Genomic DNA, 22388 nt, shown 5'->3' on the forward strand with positions numbered 1-22388 from the left:
ACGAAAGTGTATCGTCCAAGTAAAAAGTTGCTGCTGAGGTCAATATGAGTCAGTTCTGGTCATTTATATTCACCCCCGGTCTGATCTATTTACAGTTCCACAATTGATTTATGCTGTTGCACTAACCAAAACAATGGTCTCATATGTTGGTTTCGGAATTCAACTTAGATTAAATTTTGGTGATTAAGTGATTTTGATATTTTTACCGATCAATCAATATTAGATTACTTTTTGTGCAAACATTCACAGCTTTATTTAATGAGTTAGTTTTTATAACAGCGTATAAATAGCATTTCTATGGCATTAGATGGATTATTGATCATTAGCGCAATCAAAATTTAAAATTAGATAATAACTTTGTCTCTGCAATCTGCATTACACTACTGATCAAGCAGTTTACAGTAATTTAATAGTTACTAAAATTTCAATGTAAACAAATGTTTCTGCCTCTTTGACGAACTTCAGCTGAAAGTGTTAACAGATGAAAGTATCAGTTAACTTTACGTGTATTACGTGTCGTAGCGCAATCTGCCGGATCCAATATAAAACATTCTAATATCAACAACAATTTATAAATAAAAAATTAATTAAATAAACTATTTAAATCGGACCAAATCAAGAATCTAAACCATTCTCGAATCCCCTTCAATACACACACACAAAATTTCATCAAAACCGGTCCAGTCGTTTAGGAGGAGTTCAGTCTCATACACACGAACACAAGAAATATATCTATATATATATATATATAGCCTATATATTGCATTAACATTGGTAAAAGCAAAATAATAACTAAAAAAGAACAATTAACCAATAAAAATTAACCAATAACAATCAACAAATAACAATTAAAACCTCATTGTAAAAAAAGTCTCCTATGGAGTGAGTAAAGACAGTTTTCTGTTAGTTTATTTTAACGTATCTTTTAAAGGAATGGAAAGGGAGTTCTTTTATTTCTGTAGGCAAAAAGTTAAAAAACCTAATACTGCTACCATAAAAACAAGAGTAAGACTTGCTGTATGAACAAAAATTGTACATTAATTTGAAGCGATTTCTGGTTGAAGCCATCCTACTTGGGAGAAAATCTCTTCAATATCCTACTAGTCTAGGCAGTGCCACAACTAAGGGGATATAGAACCATTCCTAAAAAGCCCTAAAAATTAAAAGCAACTATCCAGATTATTGATTTATCTTATTTACTTTATACAAATTTAGATTTATTCCGGTTTATTACATACACCTCACTGTGGTGTGCCCTTCAATCAGATTTGTCTCCCCCAAAGCAAAAATTCTAGTTACATCACTGAGTCTAGGAGCTGAAAGTCAGTTTGCAGTGTATAAGCACACAATCTGGGGTTTCTTGGAATCAATAAAGGTATTTTTACTAAGAAAGAAATTGATCACTAGCCACTCTAGTTTTGGTCAAGGTCAAAATGGGAGGGTGTCAAGACAATTTTTACCAGATTATAATATTTCTACCTTGATACACTAAAACAAACAAAAAAGGTTAGGCACATAAATAATAATCGTTTTACCCACAGACAAGTAAAGAGAGTAAAAGTCACAACAGATAGAGACATTTCTTTATCGATTTAAAAAAAACTGCATAGCGGTCTTTACAATGCAAATTTATTGGCTTTATGAATAAACCATCAATGGACCATCAAGACAAAAGTAAACTTCAAATGTGAGTTAAAAAGAGGTTTTGTCAACACCCCTTTTACCCTATCAATAGATTTTTAAAAAAGCCCACTTGGTGTATTATCCAATGATTTCCTCTTTTAAAAAATTATTTGACAAACATGTAATGATTTTTTTGCTCTTCTTACTGTGGACTCAATTTAGTATACTGCAAATAAATAATATTTAATTAAACTGAACTGAAAAAAGAAACAGGCTAAATTACAATGGTGCATTGTTGAAATTAAGCAACACCACTCTCAGGGTTGGAGTATACCGGTGCAGCAAGGACGTAGCCAGCGAGGGAATCCAAGGGGTCCGGACCTCCCCCAAATTTTCCATTTTTTTCAATAACCTTTTTTAGTAAACGATTAAATTATGAATTCAGTGTTACTGACATGTACTGCTGAAAGATCGTTCTCAACAAAGAAATTTAACGTTAATTAATTTTCTCAAGAACATTTTAAGGAACAAAATGGAGCCTTACTCTCTGTCCACTACAGGAAAATATCAGTTGTCTGGCCCCCCAAATTTTCCATTTTTTTCAATAACTTTTTTAGTGGACAGAAAGTAAGGCAAGTTCCATCAACCGCTCATTCCCCATTTTGTCCCTTAAAAAATTCATGACCCATTCTAATGATGACAACGAGTTTTCAGCAGTACATGTTCGTAACACTGAATTATTTTAATAATAATAATCGTTTGCTAAAAAAGTAATTGAAAATATTGAAAATTTTGGAGGGCTCTGGATCTTCTGGACCCCCTTGCTGCCTACATCCCTGAAATGATTCACTTATAAATTTTGTTGCAAAAATGCAATTTATTGTATAATCAGCATGAATAAAAAATTATTTTACTCTTTTCAAAATCAATTAAAATTTGGATTTATGGTAAGAAGAATAAAATCAACAATGGATAAATATTTTATTTATTTTAACTGATGTCTGGCTCAATGTGCATGTGTTCCTCAATAACCAAAAATATTTTGTTTGATTTTGATTTAACTAGATTGTCTTATGTTTAAAACTTTTAACTATTTCAAGATTAATATTTAATTTTATTGAGATTTGCATTATTTAGTTTTATTGAGCACTTATAATATTATAAATGCACAGCATTTTCTGAATTTTCTGTAACACCATTTATTTTGATTAATTTGTACTATTTATCAATTTCTGCCTTGTTAACTTTAGTTTTGTTTTCGTAAGTATTTTCTTTCTTAATTTTTTAAATGTTTAGCGTTATTTTTTTTTTTCTTTTTTACCTATTATTTTGAGAACATGATAGTCTTTGTTTTGCATTGTTAAGCAAATTAATTTATTGCTTGTCCTTGAACCCTTCTCAATTATTGTTACTTATCTTTAAGAAATAGTACCATATAATGTAACACATATTTACTTTTTTTGTATTTTTCTGAAAAGTTATTGCAAATAGCAATGACCGTTGGAATACGGATAAATTCATTGAGAAACTCAACAAAGTCTCAGTAATAATGTTTAAAAACAGTGAAAGAGATCTAGAAATCGCTTCTGTTAGAAAAAGTTATGTATTTAGATTTAATTTTGAACCCTCATACAATCATACTGTAGTTCAGTGAGGAATATACTGCACTTTAATAAATTACAGGAATGTTTTATAAACTTAAAAAAAAAAAATAGCTTTTCTATTTATATGTGCTGTTTTAGTTCAGTTTGTGTTAATTCTATCAGAGGTAAGGGTACCTACCTTAAATGTTATTAGAAGTAAAAGAATTTAAAAGGTGATAGGAATATTATCTGGCTATGTTGGATATATGTGTAAGTTATCTGTATTTACAACATTATCTTGATAAGACAACATTGTGATTCAAGCTAATGACAAGATAAATGGTGAATTCGTCAATTACAAATCAATAGAGACAGGGTCAATGAATCATCCACAGCACTCAGGTGGAGTAGAAAATCTATAAAGCTCTGTATAAGACCCAATCATTTCTGAAATTCCAGAAGTCCTGGTATTCTCACAGACCCAAATTTGGGTTGAGAAGTGGAAGATTTATCAAAAGACCAGAGCTAAAATCCAAGATTTCAAGTTCCTTTGAATTTGAAATAAGTTTAATACCTCAGAGTGGAAAGTGCTCAAGAGGATTGAGGAAGGAGACTTGGATCTGTTAACAACAGTAGGAGCTGAACCTGAACCGTTGCAGCAAGGCTCAAAAAGGATGGCCACGGATTAACTACAAGTTTGGGAGGACCCATTTTTTATGACTTATTTTTATGAGGGATTAATCAAAATAATCCTTGAGTAAAAAATAATCTGAAACAGTGTTTCGTTTTATGATTTTCACATATACTATCATCAAAATTCCTCTCTAAAAATAGAAAAAAAAAAATTTCAAATCACATGTTTCATATTTCGTAACTGAATTTTATTTACTACTACAAAAAAGTGTGGAAAATTAAGGTTTTGGTCAAAATGGATTATTTTAAATCCATAGCACTCTAAAAGAATATAAATATTACCACTCTCAATCACTGAAAATAGGCAAATTATATTTCTGTAATCCGGAAATAGCTCGCCCAGCACATGCCAACTCACCACGTTTATTTAGCCGAGGTTTCTTGTAGAAGCAGAAACAATCCGTAATCACTCTCTTGACACGGATGAAGGTACCCTTCGGTTCATCCACATCCCTGACGCTTTTCTTCCTCCTCTTCCAACTCACCTCCCCCTTGTCCCTTCCCACTTCCATCACCTCAAGTTCGTCCATCTTTGCACTTCCAGCAGACACTGACTGTCCTAGAGTGTGTGCACTCACAGACACATCATCAATCCCTGGAACTCACCTGGAAATGACACTCCGGACATTATATCACCACCTGTCTGTTATCAGCCACAAAACAATCAATGGGCTGATAACACCCACTAGTTCCAATATCGGCTGACTTTGTAGTCTGTTTTGTCGTGTTATCAACAACTGATAGTAGATCCTTCCATCAATAATCAGGGGAAAGCATTTCCTGAAATTTTACTATCACTGTCAAGAGGGTCTCTCAATAAAACGGTTTAAGTGGAGAATATCCGAACTGATCACGAATTATTCAGGAAGTTCAATGCCAAAGTGAGTTGACCCATAAACCGATCATGCTAACGTATTGATCCAGATTGTATCTATCACCATGTATCCTCATCATTTCACTTGTTTGCACTGTTGGACAACTGAGTTTATTATAATTTACAGTAAGCATTTAACTTGAAAACATTTTGTTTTTGCTAACATTACCAACCATACTCATAAAACCACAATTTCAATTAACAACTAAATTAAAAACTATTCAATATTAGCTTGAAACTTTACACAACTTATGTCAATTGCATACTTTGTACGTAACAAGACAAATAATGATGCTGAAACTTGTTTCATAACTTACATCACAGTTTTTGCTAAAAGTTTAATTTAACATAAAAATACTTTTAATTTTACAGTTTCTTTCCAAGCAAGGTTTCTATTAAGACTAAGACAAAGTTTGTTTCATCTGCTGAGATTTAAGTAGACAGACAAGCAAGAATGTAGCCAGGAAAAAATTTTGGGGGGTCAAGACAACTGATATTTTCCCCTAGTGGGCAGAAAGTAAGGCAAGTTTAGTCTAACACTCATTCCCCATTTTGTTTCTTAAAAAGTTCTCGACCCGTTTCAATATTGAGAACAAACTTTCAACAGTTACATGTCAGTAATACTGATTTATTCAAATTATAATAATCGTTGGCAAAAAATTAATAGAAAAAATTTTAAAATTTGGGGAGGATCTGGACCCCTTGAGCCCCTCTTAATGGCTACATCCCTGCAAACAAGTATTACCCCACTTGAAAAGGTGACTCATACATCTACTGTTTGTCCACCAGAACTACACCTGAAATGATAATCTTATCTTATTTGACATTTCAACCACACCAACCTTATTTATTTTCTGATAATTTTGCTCAATGGGTAATGGAAACAAATTGTACTTACTAAGAATCTCAAGCCCATTTTTTGTAAACGTTTCCCATACATCAATGATTGAATGTTCCACTCAACATTTACTTCCTGTTTTCTAGATAAAGTAATTCAAGAAATTAATGAAGTAAGCTAAACGTCAACAGTTTGTAACACATCTGATTCACACAAATTCCACAGATTATGGTCTGACTAATTTAATGCACCTTACAGGGACGTAGCCCGTAAGGGGGTCCAAGGGGTCCGGACCCCCCAAATTTTTTTCGATTACTTTTTTTAGCAGACGATTATTATTATTTAAATAAATCAGTATTACCGACATGTATTGCTGAAAGACTGTTCTCAACAAAGAAACGGGTCAAGAACTTTTTAAGGAACAAAATGGGGTTTTACTCTTTGTTCACTACTGGAAAATATCAGTTGTCTGGACTTCCCCAAAATCTTTCCCTAGCTGCGTTCTTGGCACCTTAATATTAATTTTCAATTATGTTATACCATACCCACCAAAGAAACAAAAAATAAATTACGTAGCAGTTACTAAGTTAAATTGTAAATCGGGTCAGAACTGACTGTTAATTTTATCAAAATTGTTTACGGAAATTTAAATTATGTACACAAATAATTAGCTGTACAATGTTGAAACGATTTAAAATTATTTCAAAAACTATTCGGTGATTATAATGAACAGTTACATAAATCAGCAGTTGTGATACAAATTACGAATAAAACATCAGAAATGAACCTTGAAGAGTCAAGGACATACAAAGTAAAGTGCCGTAATCACAGCACCAGCCTACCGTGTCACTATTCACAAGTAACACTGTTTGTCTAGCATCAACAAGTCATCTAAACGTGTTATTTTATTACTCTTTGCATTGTAAATAGAGAAATATTCCACATTTACCAAAACTTATTTGCTTATATATCTACTTTGTGTACTCTCTACTCACTGATTCTGTTTGTGGGACTCAAGTATAAAATTATTACAACTATTAAAATGAACAAAAATTATAAGTTTTCTTAAAAACTACTAGAATGCCAAGTTAAATGGTAGTATTTAATTGGTAGTTACTTGAAATTTACTATGTGTTCATATAGTTTAGCAATAAATGAATTGCAATAGTTCATTTTAGCTAATTATTGAAATTTAAAATTATTTTGTAAACATTTTAATTTGGAATTTAATAACTTACAATTGAATACAATTTCCTTAAAAGCCAATTAAAACATACTTCAATAAAGTATCAATCAATAACTTTATGATATGACTTCTATAAAAAATTGAATTAAAATATAGTATGTCAAAAGATTTATTTAGTTTTCAATCACTATTCATTTATAACATACAACGCTATTACTTTATTAAGTCATTATTTGTAATTTGTTTTAAATAAAATTGTTCCAATCTTTTTGGTTTTGAAGCATAATTGAGTCTTACACATTGGACTGTTGATACTTATGATACAAGCAATAGAAATATATTCATCCAAAGCAATATTTGGCAAAAAACTACAGGTACTTGTTACACTATAGAGGGTGTCCTTATATTTCTTCACCATATTATTTTTCAGGTATAAATTACTAAGAAATGGCAAATAAAGTATAGTCCAATCTTGTTTTATCAGTTTACCAGCTGTCTGTTTGTATTTATAAAAAATTAAATATTTGAATTAAATAAAGGTAGGTTACGAAATTTTAATTTTTCTAATTGTTTTCTAACTAAAAACTGTTTTTGAAAAAAATGTTACAATAAAACATCAGGTCAAATTGTTAAAACTGTAACAACTCAAAAACAGGATGTGTTACGACAAAATTTACATGAATAGTGAAATAAGAAAACATTACAACATTCAACATTTTTTTTCGTTCCAATACATAGGAACATAAAAAGAAGTCGTCCAAAAAGATTTGTGGAATATTTTTTCACTATTTTCTCTTTTGGCACTATTAATTAACAGATAATTTAACTAAATTATATGTAAGATTAATATTTAATTTCTTGTTATAATATTTTAAGAATGAATAACTTAACAATATAAATAAAAAATGAGATTTTTTAAATTGCATTTATAACAACTATAAAAAAAATTCAAAACGACCACTGAAATTGTCAAAAGTGTAATCTGCAATAAAAAAGTTGTACACAATGTGTAGGTTTTGGAATATTATAGTACATTAATTTTTTAATAAGTTTCTTATATGTTACATATATTTTTTAAGTTTAAACTTAAGATCTAAATATACTTGTTTTTGTCTTGTTCTTCCGATTTTTAACATAGCCAGTCATCATGGATCTGTTCTTGACCTTTTTATAAAGTTTTTCAATAAATTTAATATATTTATGTAAATTTGGAATTTCCTTTATTATGAATTAAAATGTGCTACATATAGGAACTTTACAACTACAACTGATTTATGAACGAACACACACACACACACACACACACACACACACACACACACACACACACACACACACACACACATATTACTTGTGAAATTGTCAGAAAATAAACAAAAATACAAGATATTATGGATTCTGTGGAATGAGGTCATATCCTTATGCAACAACCAGGGCACAGGAATATTGCATTACAATCTTTTGATACAATATTCAAAACATTATAATTAAAAATATAATTTTTCTCATGCAATTAATTATATTTTTAATGAATAATCAATACACTTTAAAAGACATTTTAAGATTAGCTATATAACAAAAATGTAACAGTAAACATTTGCTTTAATGTGATAATGCATTTAACACAAGTCCTTATTTAAAATGTAATCTAAATGTAATAAAGGTGACTGCCAGGCTCTAAAGGTTAGCCCATTCAAATGATCCATTAAAAATTAATAGTGGAAGCACTTTATGAAAGTCTAAATGTGAATTAATTACAGATCTATTGTTAAATAACGTATAGGGGGCAACAAATGTTTGCTACTAATGTAATAAATATATATGGTAGGTAATTAAATGTTTAACAATCTCACTCAATTATTTAACACTTAACTGGAATGTATAATGTGATAAAAAAACTATTAACCAACTAACGATAGGTATTAAATTTAAACATAAACATCATTAACATACCTGTACATAAACTACTGTTTAGGTACTACTTTTAAAATTACAAGTTACAATAACTTAATACGGTAACTATTCACAAACAAACAAAATATTGACATTGTAATTCCTAACTCTAAGGCATACCACTCACTGAAAATACATTATACCATTGTAACGTTGTCATCCATAAAATAAACTCTCGAATAATGCATAGAACGATACAAAATTTAAAATGTAAACATTCGAAACTAATTAACATTAGGTTTATAACAAGCGCAGACGCCGTCTCTGATCGCTTCGCTTCTCAGACAGCTGACTGACAACAAACAACAATAAGCACGACAGCAGTGCTACCAACTCATTCTAGCGACAAAGCTTAAAACTTCAGCAGGTGTTTGTTTATTCAGAATACAATGCCTGCTAAATAATAAAACTTTAACTGAACTCATACAATCAGTTAATCTATTATGTTTTTACATAATAGATTAACTGATTGCTTTGCTTTTTAGCAAACAGTTCTATTATTCTTATTCACTGAAAGGAATGTTTCAGTAACGTAACGTAATCATATTTACATTGGGTCTAGCAGGCCGTAAAATGTGTGTCACCCTAAAGTGACATATATGTGTTTCCATCATTATTGATTCCTTTAACTTTCAATGAAACGACAAACTCTGTCCAGTGACTACCAAATATGCCTTACAACTATATGTTATATAGTTATCTTTTAGAGTCAAAGAGATGAATAAATTATAGAATTGAGATGCAATAGTTGTCATTTGGTACGTTCTATAGAATTTTGTTCTCTGTCTAACTTATTTTTATTATTCGAGCCAGTTCCAGGATAAAAGCAATTTGCTTTAATAATAATTAGTTATATTTAAATTCTTAATCCAAAGTTTTTCTCTACAGCATTACTTTTTTAAATCAAAATACGTTTTTAGAGGTTCATCAAAATTATATTGAAGCATTTTTGTTTATTATTAAACTTTACTTACTTAATTTTTGAAAACTTGAAGTGCTACGGAACATATTCATTTCAGAAAAAGTTATGAGAATCGCAGAAAATTTATATATATATTCAAAATCCAGTGAAAATTATTTAATTACGTTTTTCGTATTTGTTTTTATTTAATTCCAACGGCAAAACCATTAAGTATACAAACACTAAATGACAAAGAAAAAACGATAAACTACAAATTAATACATAACAATGGATTATATATAACACTGTCGTACAAATGTACAATATAACAATAATTTTTCTATAGAGTTGGTCAATATTTAATTATTTAATACCGAAATATAGCCGCGTTTTTTTAGATTAGATTGAGTAGCCAAACACTTATTTTGTAGACTATAGTTTTGTGTTTCTTATAGGTAGTCTAAAAATCATTTGTTTCTGCAATAAATAATTTACTATTGACTAAATACCAACTGACAAAAAAACACTTAAGAGTCACATGGCCACTAATACTAATCGCTTAATTTGCAGTGTACAATACCTACTTGACAAATAATGTCAAGAGCATGCTCTTGTTTGCTCTGCATACTGACATTTTAGATTTAAAATTATTTGGATACATATATTAGCTTTAATTTAATCTTACTATCAAGCATTTGTTGTACCATTAAATGGTATTGTTTTATATCAGTACACATTTTTACAACCTAGTGGGGCATTTTATTTACATAAGTTATTTTAGGAAATTCATATCGTTATCTTTAGCCAATTTCCGCGAGTGTGATCTCAAAATGTCCCAAAGTTCATATTAAATGCCCACAATTCCAAGTGGAGTGACAGGAAAAGTCTCCATTTTCCTGCCTTCAGGGAAGAATTTATTTTAAAAGGCTGTAATTATGACTAAAATTAACCCAATCGAAATCCAACTGCGCGATCTCAAAACCAATAGGGATTACATTTTAGCGAGTTAAACATTTTTGGTTGGTACTTTAAACCCTCTTAAAGGTTTAAATAGTCCCTACTCATGATTCATTGCTGGAAAAGCGAAAGAAAAAACATAATAGCACAGAGTGGGGATATCCAATTTTTCAGGTACAGAGTTAAATGTAAACTCGCAACAATGTTTTTAAACATAAAGCTTTTAAAAATAATTTCTACAGAAATGTCTAAAGACGATATTCTTAAAGTTTTCCTTCAACGTTTCAATGTTCGACAAAAATGAAAATCTCCGCAAAATATTTAAATCCACTTTTGACGTGACAACGTCTTAAATTTGGTTGCGGCTCGGAGTCACTCATGAAAAAGTGTAACGCCCGGTAACGTTACGATGCCCGTCCAGTGGGTCCGCCGCACGGGATCCGCACGGGATAAAGCAGATAACTGTGGGTCCGCCGCACGGGATAAAGCAGATAACTATGTTTATTCGTGAAAATGTGGAGTGCTTAGATTCGTCATTTACAACAACTACAACAATAAAGGTAAATAATTGTACACTGATATTTCATTATCGTAAACTATGATTGATTGATTAATTGTTAGATTGACACAAAAGTTGAGAAACTGAGTTTATAGGTTATGTCATACTATTGACAAATGTTGATAGTGTTAAGTAAATTATTTGTTTAAATCACTCTGCAATCAATCGTAGTTCAGTCGATTGAGAAGAAACAGCGCGTATTGCTAGTCAAACATTTAAAATAACAAATTATAACCTCTAACCTGTCATAACAGTGCGACCAAACAAACGAACTAAACCGACAAATCACCACGCGCGAAGTTAGAATTTAACTGTGTGTTTAGCAAGAATTTCAAATTCCAATTTTAGTAAATGTTTTATTCAACTTTACCATTTACAATAACAAATGTTAATTAATTTCAAATTATGTACAATGTTTTAGTAAACAAAATATATTTCTATAGTTAAAATTTGTGCAATTCTTATTTTCATTCAATTCCTTGTTCCTATTGTGCAATTTAATAATATTCATATCAATAAATATTCTACCGAGAAAAAGACGTTGTCACGTAAAATCTTCGCCCGTAAAACCGACTTTACAGGTAACCATAATTTTTAATCTGTTTTTATATTAAACATGCTTTTAAATCTGAGCGATTTCCAAAAGTGCTTTTTAGCTTTCATCGAAAATGTACGGTAATTATTATTTAGGATTGTTAAAGGGGGGGGGGGGGAATTTTACATTGGTTTTGAACACTCCCATTTTAATTTAATTTGAAACCCTACGATTTGCCCCAAATTTCATGTTCTTACAAAGAGGAAATCGAGGGTTTTTTATACAGTGGCATATATAGAAAATTATTTTGGGCAGAGAGGGCTGAAACACTAGATGATATAGAAATTATAAAATATACTTCAAAATAGTGCTTGAGAATATTTACTCGGGAGTGTGCAATTTTAATGTCTGTCTTTCCAAATTCCAAAAGGGGGTCTTCATTCTCTTAAATACGCCCATGGTTTGTTATATTAAACTTTAGAGTTGGTGGCTATTATCTCTTATCGTGCTATTCTAAAAAATTTTAATTTGTTGAAACTTTTTTGGTCCCTTTGTCCTAGAAATATCCCGTTACTTTGATTTTTATGGAATTATTGAAGAATATTAGAAAGGTTCAGAAACTTCGTATAAAACTTCCCACCCGATTGCACCAGCTGAGTCCATGACCAAGCCATGTCCTTGATGGGACCATACACGCACAGGCCGGGTGTCATCGAGACGGTCGATACGCGGACATCCATTATTCGTTAACTGTGCCGAGAACTAGGCCATCTCTAGTGTCCACGGTTTGCCGCAACAAGTGTTTGATCATTTGCGGCAAACACGTCACCTGATATACTATAACTTGCGCAATGACATGCAGTAAACGCTGAGAAGAGGGTAAGCTGTGAAGAAATAGAATTAATTCAACATGGAGCTTATATGTGTTATCTGAGGAACAACATAATGCTTCCTCAGAAATAGTTATAATTAATTAGACAATGACCTGGAAGACAAGTCCACTCAGTAAGTTCCGTTTAAAGTGGATTCCGAGACAGTAGGGTATCGGTCTGATTGGGTAGATAATACTCGTGTAAGACCTTGGCCTTGATTATGGATCTCTCTGAAGGATCCATAATCAAGGACCTTGGTGACCCCTCAGTTCTCGCTATTGCGAGATGACACCCAGGCATGAATGCACTACTCCTTTTTAGTTTTGGCACTACCAGTTCCCATTCTAGCAATAGGCAAGAATAGGAGATCGAGTTCTCACTCTTGCCATTAGCATTTCATGGAGGTTCCACCTGACGCTTCAATTTCATCGTAGTGGAATTCATGAGCGGCAAACTCCCCTTCAAAACAAAATACGTGCTCACGATGTCACGTACAAAACATAACCTCAAAACTTACCTTTAGCTGAGTATTCGCCCCTAGAGTGCGCATCGCCCATGGTGGTTCACCTCTACACAGTCCCATTAGGCAAGAGGATCTGCAACACAATAAATATGTCACGTGATATGCTCTTTAGACATTCTAACTGTACCTCTGGCCGTTCTTAGATGGAAGGCAGATTTGAAATGTCGCAAAAACTGTAACATATATAGGATTTGGTAAATAATAACGTTTTATTATCCACCAGAGTTTTCGTTTTTCTTTTATTACTAAATCGGAAGGTAGTATTATTTGTGATATCATGCAACACCACCATTGATTTCTGGTAGTACATGGCTCGACTTCAATGACAAGCTGCCAACCTTTTAATACTAAGCACAATTAAAATCTTTCTGATTGCTCTTTTTATGTCAGTTTTTTATATTACCAAGTCTTCAAATTTTATTTCCTACATAAGTATATTCCTTTCGAATTTTAGATTTTTTATTAACAAAATTTACTCAGGTATTCCATGCTCTGGTCTTGTATGGTTTATTTTAGAGGTTAAATTTGTTTTCGTTTGTTAATAAAAATGTTGTTATTAATGTTAATTCATTTCCTTATTTCGATTTAAGATTTTTGAGTGTTATTGGTATAGTGCAGACTGATAAACTCGTTTCCCCACACACAGGCTGATGCCCATGTGGGGATAATTTCCTAAAGATATTTTTTTATATATTTTATTTACTCTGTATGTAAATTTTGGAAATAAATAAATCAATCAATCAATCAATACCAAGGTAAGATTCTTTCAGATAAGGCTTACTTTATAAATTTGTAGTACACCTAGAATGAGATTGTTTTGCTGAATTGGCGTTTTAAAGCTGATTAAAATTTGTGAACCTAATTCTGACATTGTTGCATAGTAGATTACATTGCCACAGATTTACCTCTACGCTCTGAAAAGTTTTGCAATTTAATTAATGAATTTGATGGTGGAATGAATCGAAACAACGGAAAAGATTCGACACCACACGATGAAAGTGTTTACCGAACCAGTGTAGGTAACAGACTGTAAGGGAAAATAGGCAACTTTCCTGTACTTTGACCTTTCCACCCCAACCAATCGAATTCTTCCTTGGGCCACGAAGAACAAATAGTCGGACAAACAGACGATGACCTGTCGACCTATCGAGTCCTTATGTAAGTAAATCATCAATCATATGAGTACTTTGAAGAATAAATACCAATAAATATTATGTAATTGAGTATTCCTCAAATTTCCTGAACAAAGATATAATAGATTCAGAAATCAAACATGATATGGTTAGTAATTACAGCTATTGATTTTATCACCATACAGGTATACATTTGTATATGTGTGGTTACGAACCCGAAGATAATAAATACAAATAGACCTACAAGAGTACCTTCCAACCTCCCCCACCCTGACCTGATTCGTCTCCGCCCAAAGTAAAATAAAGTAAAGATGTCTTATTTTACCAGGCGAGGTTAGGGCTAAGAATTCCTCTCTAACCTGGGTACCAACGGCTTAAGGGTGACTTCCGAACCACCACCAATAGCCGGGCAGGCGGGCTGCTTGTAAGGACAATCTCGCTCAGCGGTCACCCATCCAAGCTGCAGCCACGCTCGACGTTGCTTTATCTGGTTATATAACGATAACCGTTGTACCCGCTACACTGCGCCATTGGCAATAGCAGAATGGCTATTAAAACATCGCAGAAGTTCTCGGAAAAATTAGGTAAATAGGAAAGGAAAAGGCATATAAGTACTAATAGTATAAATTGAAATAGTCTATGACAGCACAACCATATGTTTAATTATTTAACCACTATTTGTCTACATTTATAGTCTTCAAAGCATAGAGTAAGCTTCATAGTAACAACATTTCTTACTTCAACCTTTTCTACAAAATATACAGATATCAACATTTACTATAAATTTAAAGACTTATAAAACCCATCTTAGTTGTCTTTTGACGAAGTAGGCTTCTCTGACCGGTGTATGTATATATATATTAATCTTCAATAAGAACTCTTCAAATGTATTAAACAGTTACTATATTTCGGCTTAAGCCATCTTCAGGAAATTACAAAAATATAAATAGGGCTATAAGAACAGAATAAACATAAAACATAAAAAAGATATATATATATATATATATATATATATATATATATATCCTTTATCGGGGAAACAAGGCAAAATCAAGTACGAAACAAAAAACCAAAACAGGATTATATTACAAAGATCATAAGTATTCACATTTTTCACATTTTCTTGATCGTGGCAACAAGGCATTGGCGTCTGAAAGAAAATTCACTCGAACCAGCAGTACTCAACGTGTGCAAAGCCTATGAAATTACAGGCGAAGTCTCGGGTAACTGCTAGTTAAATATAGTTGATAATTAGATTTTTTAGTGAAAATCTGGAGTAATTAATGTTATTGAAAGAAAATACCTGCTGAACAAAATACCTAAGTTCGTACGAGTGAAAAGGATAGATTTGGTGGATTGTTTATTTGAGAAAGTAAAGGTAACATTGCCACAAAAATTAAAACGAACACGATATTGATAGTGAACCTGTTCATCTGTATCGTAGATTTGAAAACTACTGAAGTCTGCAAAAACAAAATGCCAGGATGGAAGACAATATCTTTGGTAAATTGAGTATTCAAAGTGAGACAGAGTCCTCAAAACGTTTGTGTAGAAGAGTGATTGAAGATTCTGCGATAAAAAAATACTAATAAAAGAGAAGCAGTTGTCAAAGTATTACATTGTAAGTATTAATTACTGTCTAAATAAACCCAAGGAAGAAGAACACTAAAGATCAAGAAATCTCTGATTCTTCTATCCCATAGACCTGGAGTAGCCACCGATTATAAAAGAACAGAAGATAATGGGGTTAGCAGGGACTGAGGATGATTAGGCGCATATTTACTAATGTACGGAGACTCAGACAATAATTCGATTTCAAGAGTTGAGAGATCAAAGTCTCAAGAGTCGAAATAATCGGCCTTAGGTTCATGAACCTTGGGTACTCGAATGTATAAAAACTGAAAGCATGATATAGGAATATGTTGGAAGATCTAGTGGTAAATATTCAAAGCGACATGTCTAAAGATTTATTTTAGAGTAAGTTTTTCTGCCTTACGTCTGAACCATTCTGATTTGTTTTGGAATTAAAAATAAAGGGTTCGGTAAGCCAGAAGAATCCGTACAACACAATGCCATAAAATACAGGATGTGCGTTAGTGAAGCCTTTTCATTCAAGGAGATGGGAAATATTAATTTCCGTGTGTCCTTCCATGACAAACTATCTCGAGAACGAATTTACGTATAATAGGATTGAAATGTTAACCTTGACGTTCACATTAAATTATATATTTGGAAGATTGGCTGAGCGTTTGTGTAGTCTAACTATCTGCAAAATATCTCGAGAAAGATTTCATCTGTAGATTTTAAATTAGGCATGAACCTTCATTTCTACTTAGAGAACAATGCGTTTTCTGTGGCGCATGGACAAGAATGGTGATTTACCATACGTAGGAGTTGGCTGAGCGTTATCGAAGCCTGTTACTCAAGTAAGCAAAAACTATTTATCTCCTATCTTATTGTCTGTCTGTATATCCACAAGACACCTCGAGCATGAAATAAGGTACAGACTTAAAATTGTTCATGCAACTTCAGCGTATCCTATTACGCAACATGCGGTTCGGCGTACTCCTATATCGTATTAAATGTATTTGTATTATTAAAGAAATAATTATATGTCCCATTATTAAGTTAGTAAAACTAAAACAACTAATTTCTTAATTGCATTACAAAAATTACAATTCTGAGACTTTTATTCGATTTAACAATAAGTACAGCTCATGCTGTATTGTTTTTACGATTAATTTTCACCCAAATGTGTCCAAGACAACAAACCGGAAATGGACTTGTTTTCGTTGAATATTGCCGGTCGAATACATAGCAATTTTCGCTTTCCTATCGTTTCTGTCAAGCCAAGAGTGAGTGACCTAACCTCACTCTAAGTACCCAGCGGGGAACTGGGGCAAACAGAGTGATCAATGATCGTACAGTGATCAAAGGCGACAAAAGATCAATCGATGTCCGACTGTCAGGGTTGTCGTGTGCTGTCCCCGGCTGGCAATGGAAACTCGCATAACCAAATCGCAAATCCCTTCATTTGCAAAATGAGCTATGTAATTAAATATTCATTTTTATTTCCTTTTGTCTCATTGTCCTTTACTGTACATCGAGGGTCGGCCTGTACTAACGCAAGTTCCTTATAAAAGATCTAAAACCCGTTTCATCCGTTAAATTTAAATAATATAATTTAGCGAGATGTCACATTTGAAGTGTAATTTATTTGTATTAAAATTGTTGAAATTGTAATGTGTTAGTAAAAAATAAATTTGATTGGTTTTGTTATACAGCAAAAATAGCAATATCGGGAAAGATATAATAGTTTATTGAGCATTAATTGTACTTTTAAGACGAAATGCTATACAAAGTTCTAAGAATTTGACTTTACCTCCTTGCAAAGTTAAAAGGAATTGTAGTATATTCCACACAAACCCCATAGTGCTATACCTTTTACCTTGATATACTAATGTTATAGTAATGTTGTTACTATATGTCCAGAGCATGTTAAAAGAAATTTTGACTTGTATTGTTGTTTCTTTTCTATTCTTGTTTAGTATTAACATGATTTTCTTTATTTACTGTTATTCAATGCTTTAAAAACAATGTTATAAAAGATTCCGTATAAAAGATTTTCGCATAAAATAATATTTTTGTTAATAATAATTTCGTTAATGTTGTGATAAAAGCAAATAAAATTGTTAGAGCTGTTAATTAAAGATTACACCAACACCCTTTTTGATTGTTAATAATTAATGTATCATAACAATCTTTATGTTCATTATATTGTTGTAATCTTGTATTCATTTATTTTCGATCAATATCATCACCATGTTATATGCTATAGGCACCTTTCACCTTGATATACTAATGATGTTACTATTATTTAGTGCGTTCTTCACGTACTGTTTCTCAGTGGTTTAAAAACACTGTTCGTTTACTTTGGCATGAAACATTGTTTTGCATAAGATGAAATTTTTGTTAATAATAAAATAAAGTTATGTTGTTATAAAAGCAAATGAAATTATCAGAGCTGTTAAACTTTAAAGATTACACCAACACCCTTTTTGATTGTTAATCATTAATGTACGGTATCGTAACAATCTTTATGCTCATTATATTACTATTGGTGTAATCTAGTGTTAATTTATTTTCGATCAATATCATCATATTATGTAAATATAAGTATTGCTTGCAAACAAAACATATATTAAAATTTGTCCTCTATTCTTCATGATATACGCAAACGACACGACATAGGTTCATCAGTACGGGTCGCAACTGTTGCACCCTCCCCCCCCCTCTGAAACTACATCCCTGGAGGCTGTGACGTCACTCATTGGGACACTTGTTCTCTCTACGCATTACCATTGTCGGGTGGGGGAGGGAGAGGGGGAGCGGTCACTAAAGCGCAACAGTTCTAAGAATGTTTGACTTAAAAAAGTACTTTTAACAATCACAAAATCCTTCCAACTGTAGTTTTTCTTGTTTTTAAAAAGTTGTTTCACAAATCGCCAAACTTTGTTTTGCGAATTAAAGTTTTATTTAGGTGATTCAACTTTTTTAAGTAAACTAAGAGTATTGCATGGTATTATAACATAAGTACTAGTTTTATTCTTAAACAATTTTTTGTTGGACAATTTTTGTTGGTCAACCTGAACTTTTCAAATATGAAGGTTGTGTTACGATATTATTAAAATGTGTCAACTTATAAACATATTCCGTGCTCAAGTTGCCACGATAATTTTACCACATAAACAGAATCATCGCTGTTGATAATCAATATTAAAAACTAAGAGAGCGCCTTCAAAACTTTGCGATACAAGGTTTGGAGTATTATATTGTATCTATATCACGTCTCACAATCGGAAGGCGCATTCGTTTTAAACCATGAAAGTTAAAGGTTTAAATATTACCAAATCTGTGAATATATCTGTATTTAGTTATTAATCAAATAGTTACATATGAATATTTTTGTTTGAGACTTTTATATATTATTTGTTAATACACTGCTCCTATGTATCAAGTTATTGGCGAACTGTTTTTGCTACATTAATATGTAACCCATTAAATTTTTTTTTAAGTAAGAAAGAATAGGAGTGAATTTAAATTTCAGAAAAATTGCTCATAACACAAGCTAAGAATGTTAGAGTAACTTTGTAGCAAAGAATATTGTAGCCTACTAATATAGTAAATAAGAAGATTTTAAAATGATTCCTATCAACGCAAGCACTCAAATTACGAAGTTGTCAATTAGATTTACAAATAATCTTCTTTTTAAAGTTAACCAAGCAGTCAGAGAAAACTTCAAAATTCATCTAAGAAGAATTTAAGAGGAATAAATTAGTAAAGCTCGATTCTATTTACCTTTATCTCACAATTTTCTTAAAATTATGTTCGAAATAAATACGTTTGGAGCTTTAGTAAATATAACTAAATCATATCGAATTGAAATCTTCAAATTTAAATAAAACAAAAGAATCTACTATTACAACTAAATAAAAAATAATCACTTTTACATCAAAGAATAGCAGAAAAGTTCGGTCAATACTTGAACTTTCAAGGACTTCCTTGAACTTCCTTTGCGCTAGGAATTCGAACTTTGAATTGATTTGTTGAGGGATATTCAACTAACCTCGATATGTTTTAACAAGTCTGAATAATTAATTCTGTTTTGAAATAGTAGTCATTCCTCATGAAAAATATATTGCCCAAATTTAAATTATGTATATAAAACAATGGCAGTAATTATGGCAATTTTCCAATGGCGCTGAGTAGGGGGTACGGCGGTTATCGCAAGATAATCGAGTCAAGCAACGTCGAGCGTGGCTGCTGCTTGGATGGGTGACCGCTGAGCGATCCTGTCCTTGCAAGCAGTCCGCCTGCCCGGCCATTGGTGGTGATTCCCAGGTTAAGTGTTAGAGAAGGCATCTTAGCTCTAACCTCACCTGGAGGTAAAATGAGGGGGAACACCAATATGCACTGTAATCAAATCTTGTCAACAACTTTAGACTCCATTATTTATTCTGTTTACTTTAAGAATAAACATGCATTATACAATCTCATATTATTGTACTCTGTTTGTTTACAAATTTATTTACTCTGCAATTTACTCGTTACTATCGTGGTTACCCATAAGACCAATGTAAAAATATTCGCTAACGCTCAGCCAAATCCCGTGGTGGGTAGTTATGAAGCTTCATGCAAACTTCCATGAGTCATGAAAAGTCAATTCGTTATCGCGATATCGTGCGGACAGACAGACAGAAATGAAATTTCCAGCTCCATGAGTGATAGGCTGAGCGCTAGCGAACAGCCTAACAATGGTTTCACTATTTTATGTGCGTTAATTGCACAAATTATGTACGTCAATTCGAATGTGAATCATTTGCACTAAATAACCGAATAAATTCGAATCGGGGAATAACTAAGGTTGGTCATCCGCAACCAGGTCTGCGTCCTAATCAAGGTCTGCTACGGTGGTTAACTCAGAAAACCAGCAATTTAGAATATTGCATAATGTTTACTATAATAAAAACAATCATCATGAGTATCTAGTAACAAGTCTTTGCCGATTTGTCGCCCAATTAGTATGCGTGGTCAAGAACGTAACCAGGAAAAACATTTGGGGGGTAAAGAAAACTGAAATTTTCCCGTAGTGAACAGAAAGTAAGACAAGTGCAGCCAACTACTCATTCCTCATTTTGTTCCTTAAAAGGTTCTTGACCCGTTTCGATGTTGAGAACGATCTGTCAGCAGTACATGCCACTAATACTGAATTAATTAAATAATAATAGTCGTTTGTTAAAAAAAATTCGTGAACAATTAAAAATTTGGGGTGTCCGGACTCCTTTGAACCCGCTGGCTACGTCCTTGCGTGAGGTTAATTTTGTATTTTTCCAGATAATTTAATGTTTCAATATTGTTTTTTATTTTTACTTGAAAGCCTTGTATTTATAAAATGGTGGAATGTCTATAAAGGTAATTAAACTTGTTTAAAATATATAATTATATACATGAATATAATTTTGTGATTTCTCGTTAATAATCTTCATTCAAATTTGATGAGAGCCGGCCGTAGTGAAGTGACCTTGAGTGTCACCCGACAAGAAACTAAACTTTAAACACTGTCACGTCTCTTTTTTGGTCGTAGAATTAAAACTTGTTATGAGTCATTTGCATCAAACCTCTTTTTAGTCTTATTTTAACATTCAAACGATGAAGTTAAAATAGGTTTGAGATTTATTTCCGAATAGCCAAGAAAAATATTGAAAAATACAAGCGTTTTTATGTATATTAATTATATCTTTAAAATGAAACACCGTGTTTTTTAGAACTGGTAACTAAAGAAATGTGCATAATTTAACTGGGAGTTTTAAATGTTATTTTTATAATCAAATGCAAGCCTACGTATTGAGTCTATATAATGTGTTCCGTACACATTAAATGAATACTCATCTGTACTTTTCAACGTGAAGTAAAAAGTAACAGAGTTGACAAAGAAACACTAAAACACTTCCGGCAGACACATTTCCAGTCGTAAGTGTTTGTTAACCGATTCGTGGCCAGGCCGCTCCATCACTGCCCATCGCCATTACCGTAATTGTTTGCATGTAGCCTTTCGGTTTTGTTTGCAATTTGCTAATGTTTTGGGAAATTCTATCAACAATCGTTCTCGCGTCATTAATAATGAGGACACCGAAGCATTAAATGTGAGAACTAGGCCACATTACTTTAAAAGAACACACGCAGCTTCAATCTTTCCGGTTGCAATTCGAGTGATTGAAAACAACTAATTTTGCAGTTTTTTCTTTTGTACATTGCCCTGAATAGCAAATCCTACTGTCACGCAATCACTACAGCGTTGGACTTTTTCACATCAGCATTATCATTACGCGCTTTTTGTTTTTGACGCATGTGCCTTTGTTGATCCATAAGTTCTATTGTTCATGGACATTAGTGTCTAATCGATTGTCGGTGGTGTATAAACAAACCTTTCAGGTGGTACAACACTTCAAGTTCATGCTGTGGCGACATATGCTAGTGCTTCTCTAGATATTAAAAGATTTTAGATGTTGGGTTCATAATTTTTGTGAATTTGTTCCCACGGCCAGGATGCAAACTATTCTTCCGTACCTATCTGCATCAACTAGCTAGCGAGGGCTTA

The 22388-nt window shown here is 32.3% G+C and overlaps 1 protein-coding gene across 2 annotated transcripts in view; it reads right to left on the minus strand.

The window, feature by feature from the left end:
- The window catches only part of LOC124365738 (phospholipid-transporting ATPase ID), a 105630-nt gene that overhangs the window by 69698 nt on the left and 13544 nt on the right, over positions 1-22388 (minus strand). Inside the window, exon 2 of one of the 2 annotated variants that reach the window (XM_046821727.1) lies at positions 13092-13170. In XM_046821727.1, the coding sequence (XP_046677683.1) occupies positions 13092-13131 (40 nt within the window). In that variant the 5' untranslated portion in view covers positions 13132-13170. Of the gene's footprint in view, positions 1-4257; positions 5159-13091; positions 13171-22388 lie in introns of those variants that run through there. The other variant, XM_046821726.1, reaches the window with a different exon arrangement.

This window comes from Homalodisca vitripennis, chromosome 7 (genome assembly GCF_021130785.1).
Source record: "Homalodisca vitripennis isolate AUS2020 chromosome 7, UT_GWSS_2.1, whole genome shotgun sequence".
NCBI lineage: Eukaryota > Metazoa > Arthropoda > Insecta > Hemiptera > Cicadellidae > Homalodisca > Homalodisca vitripennis.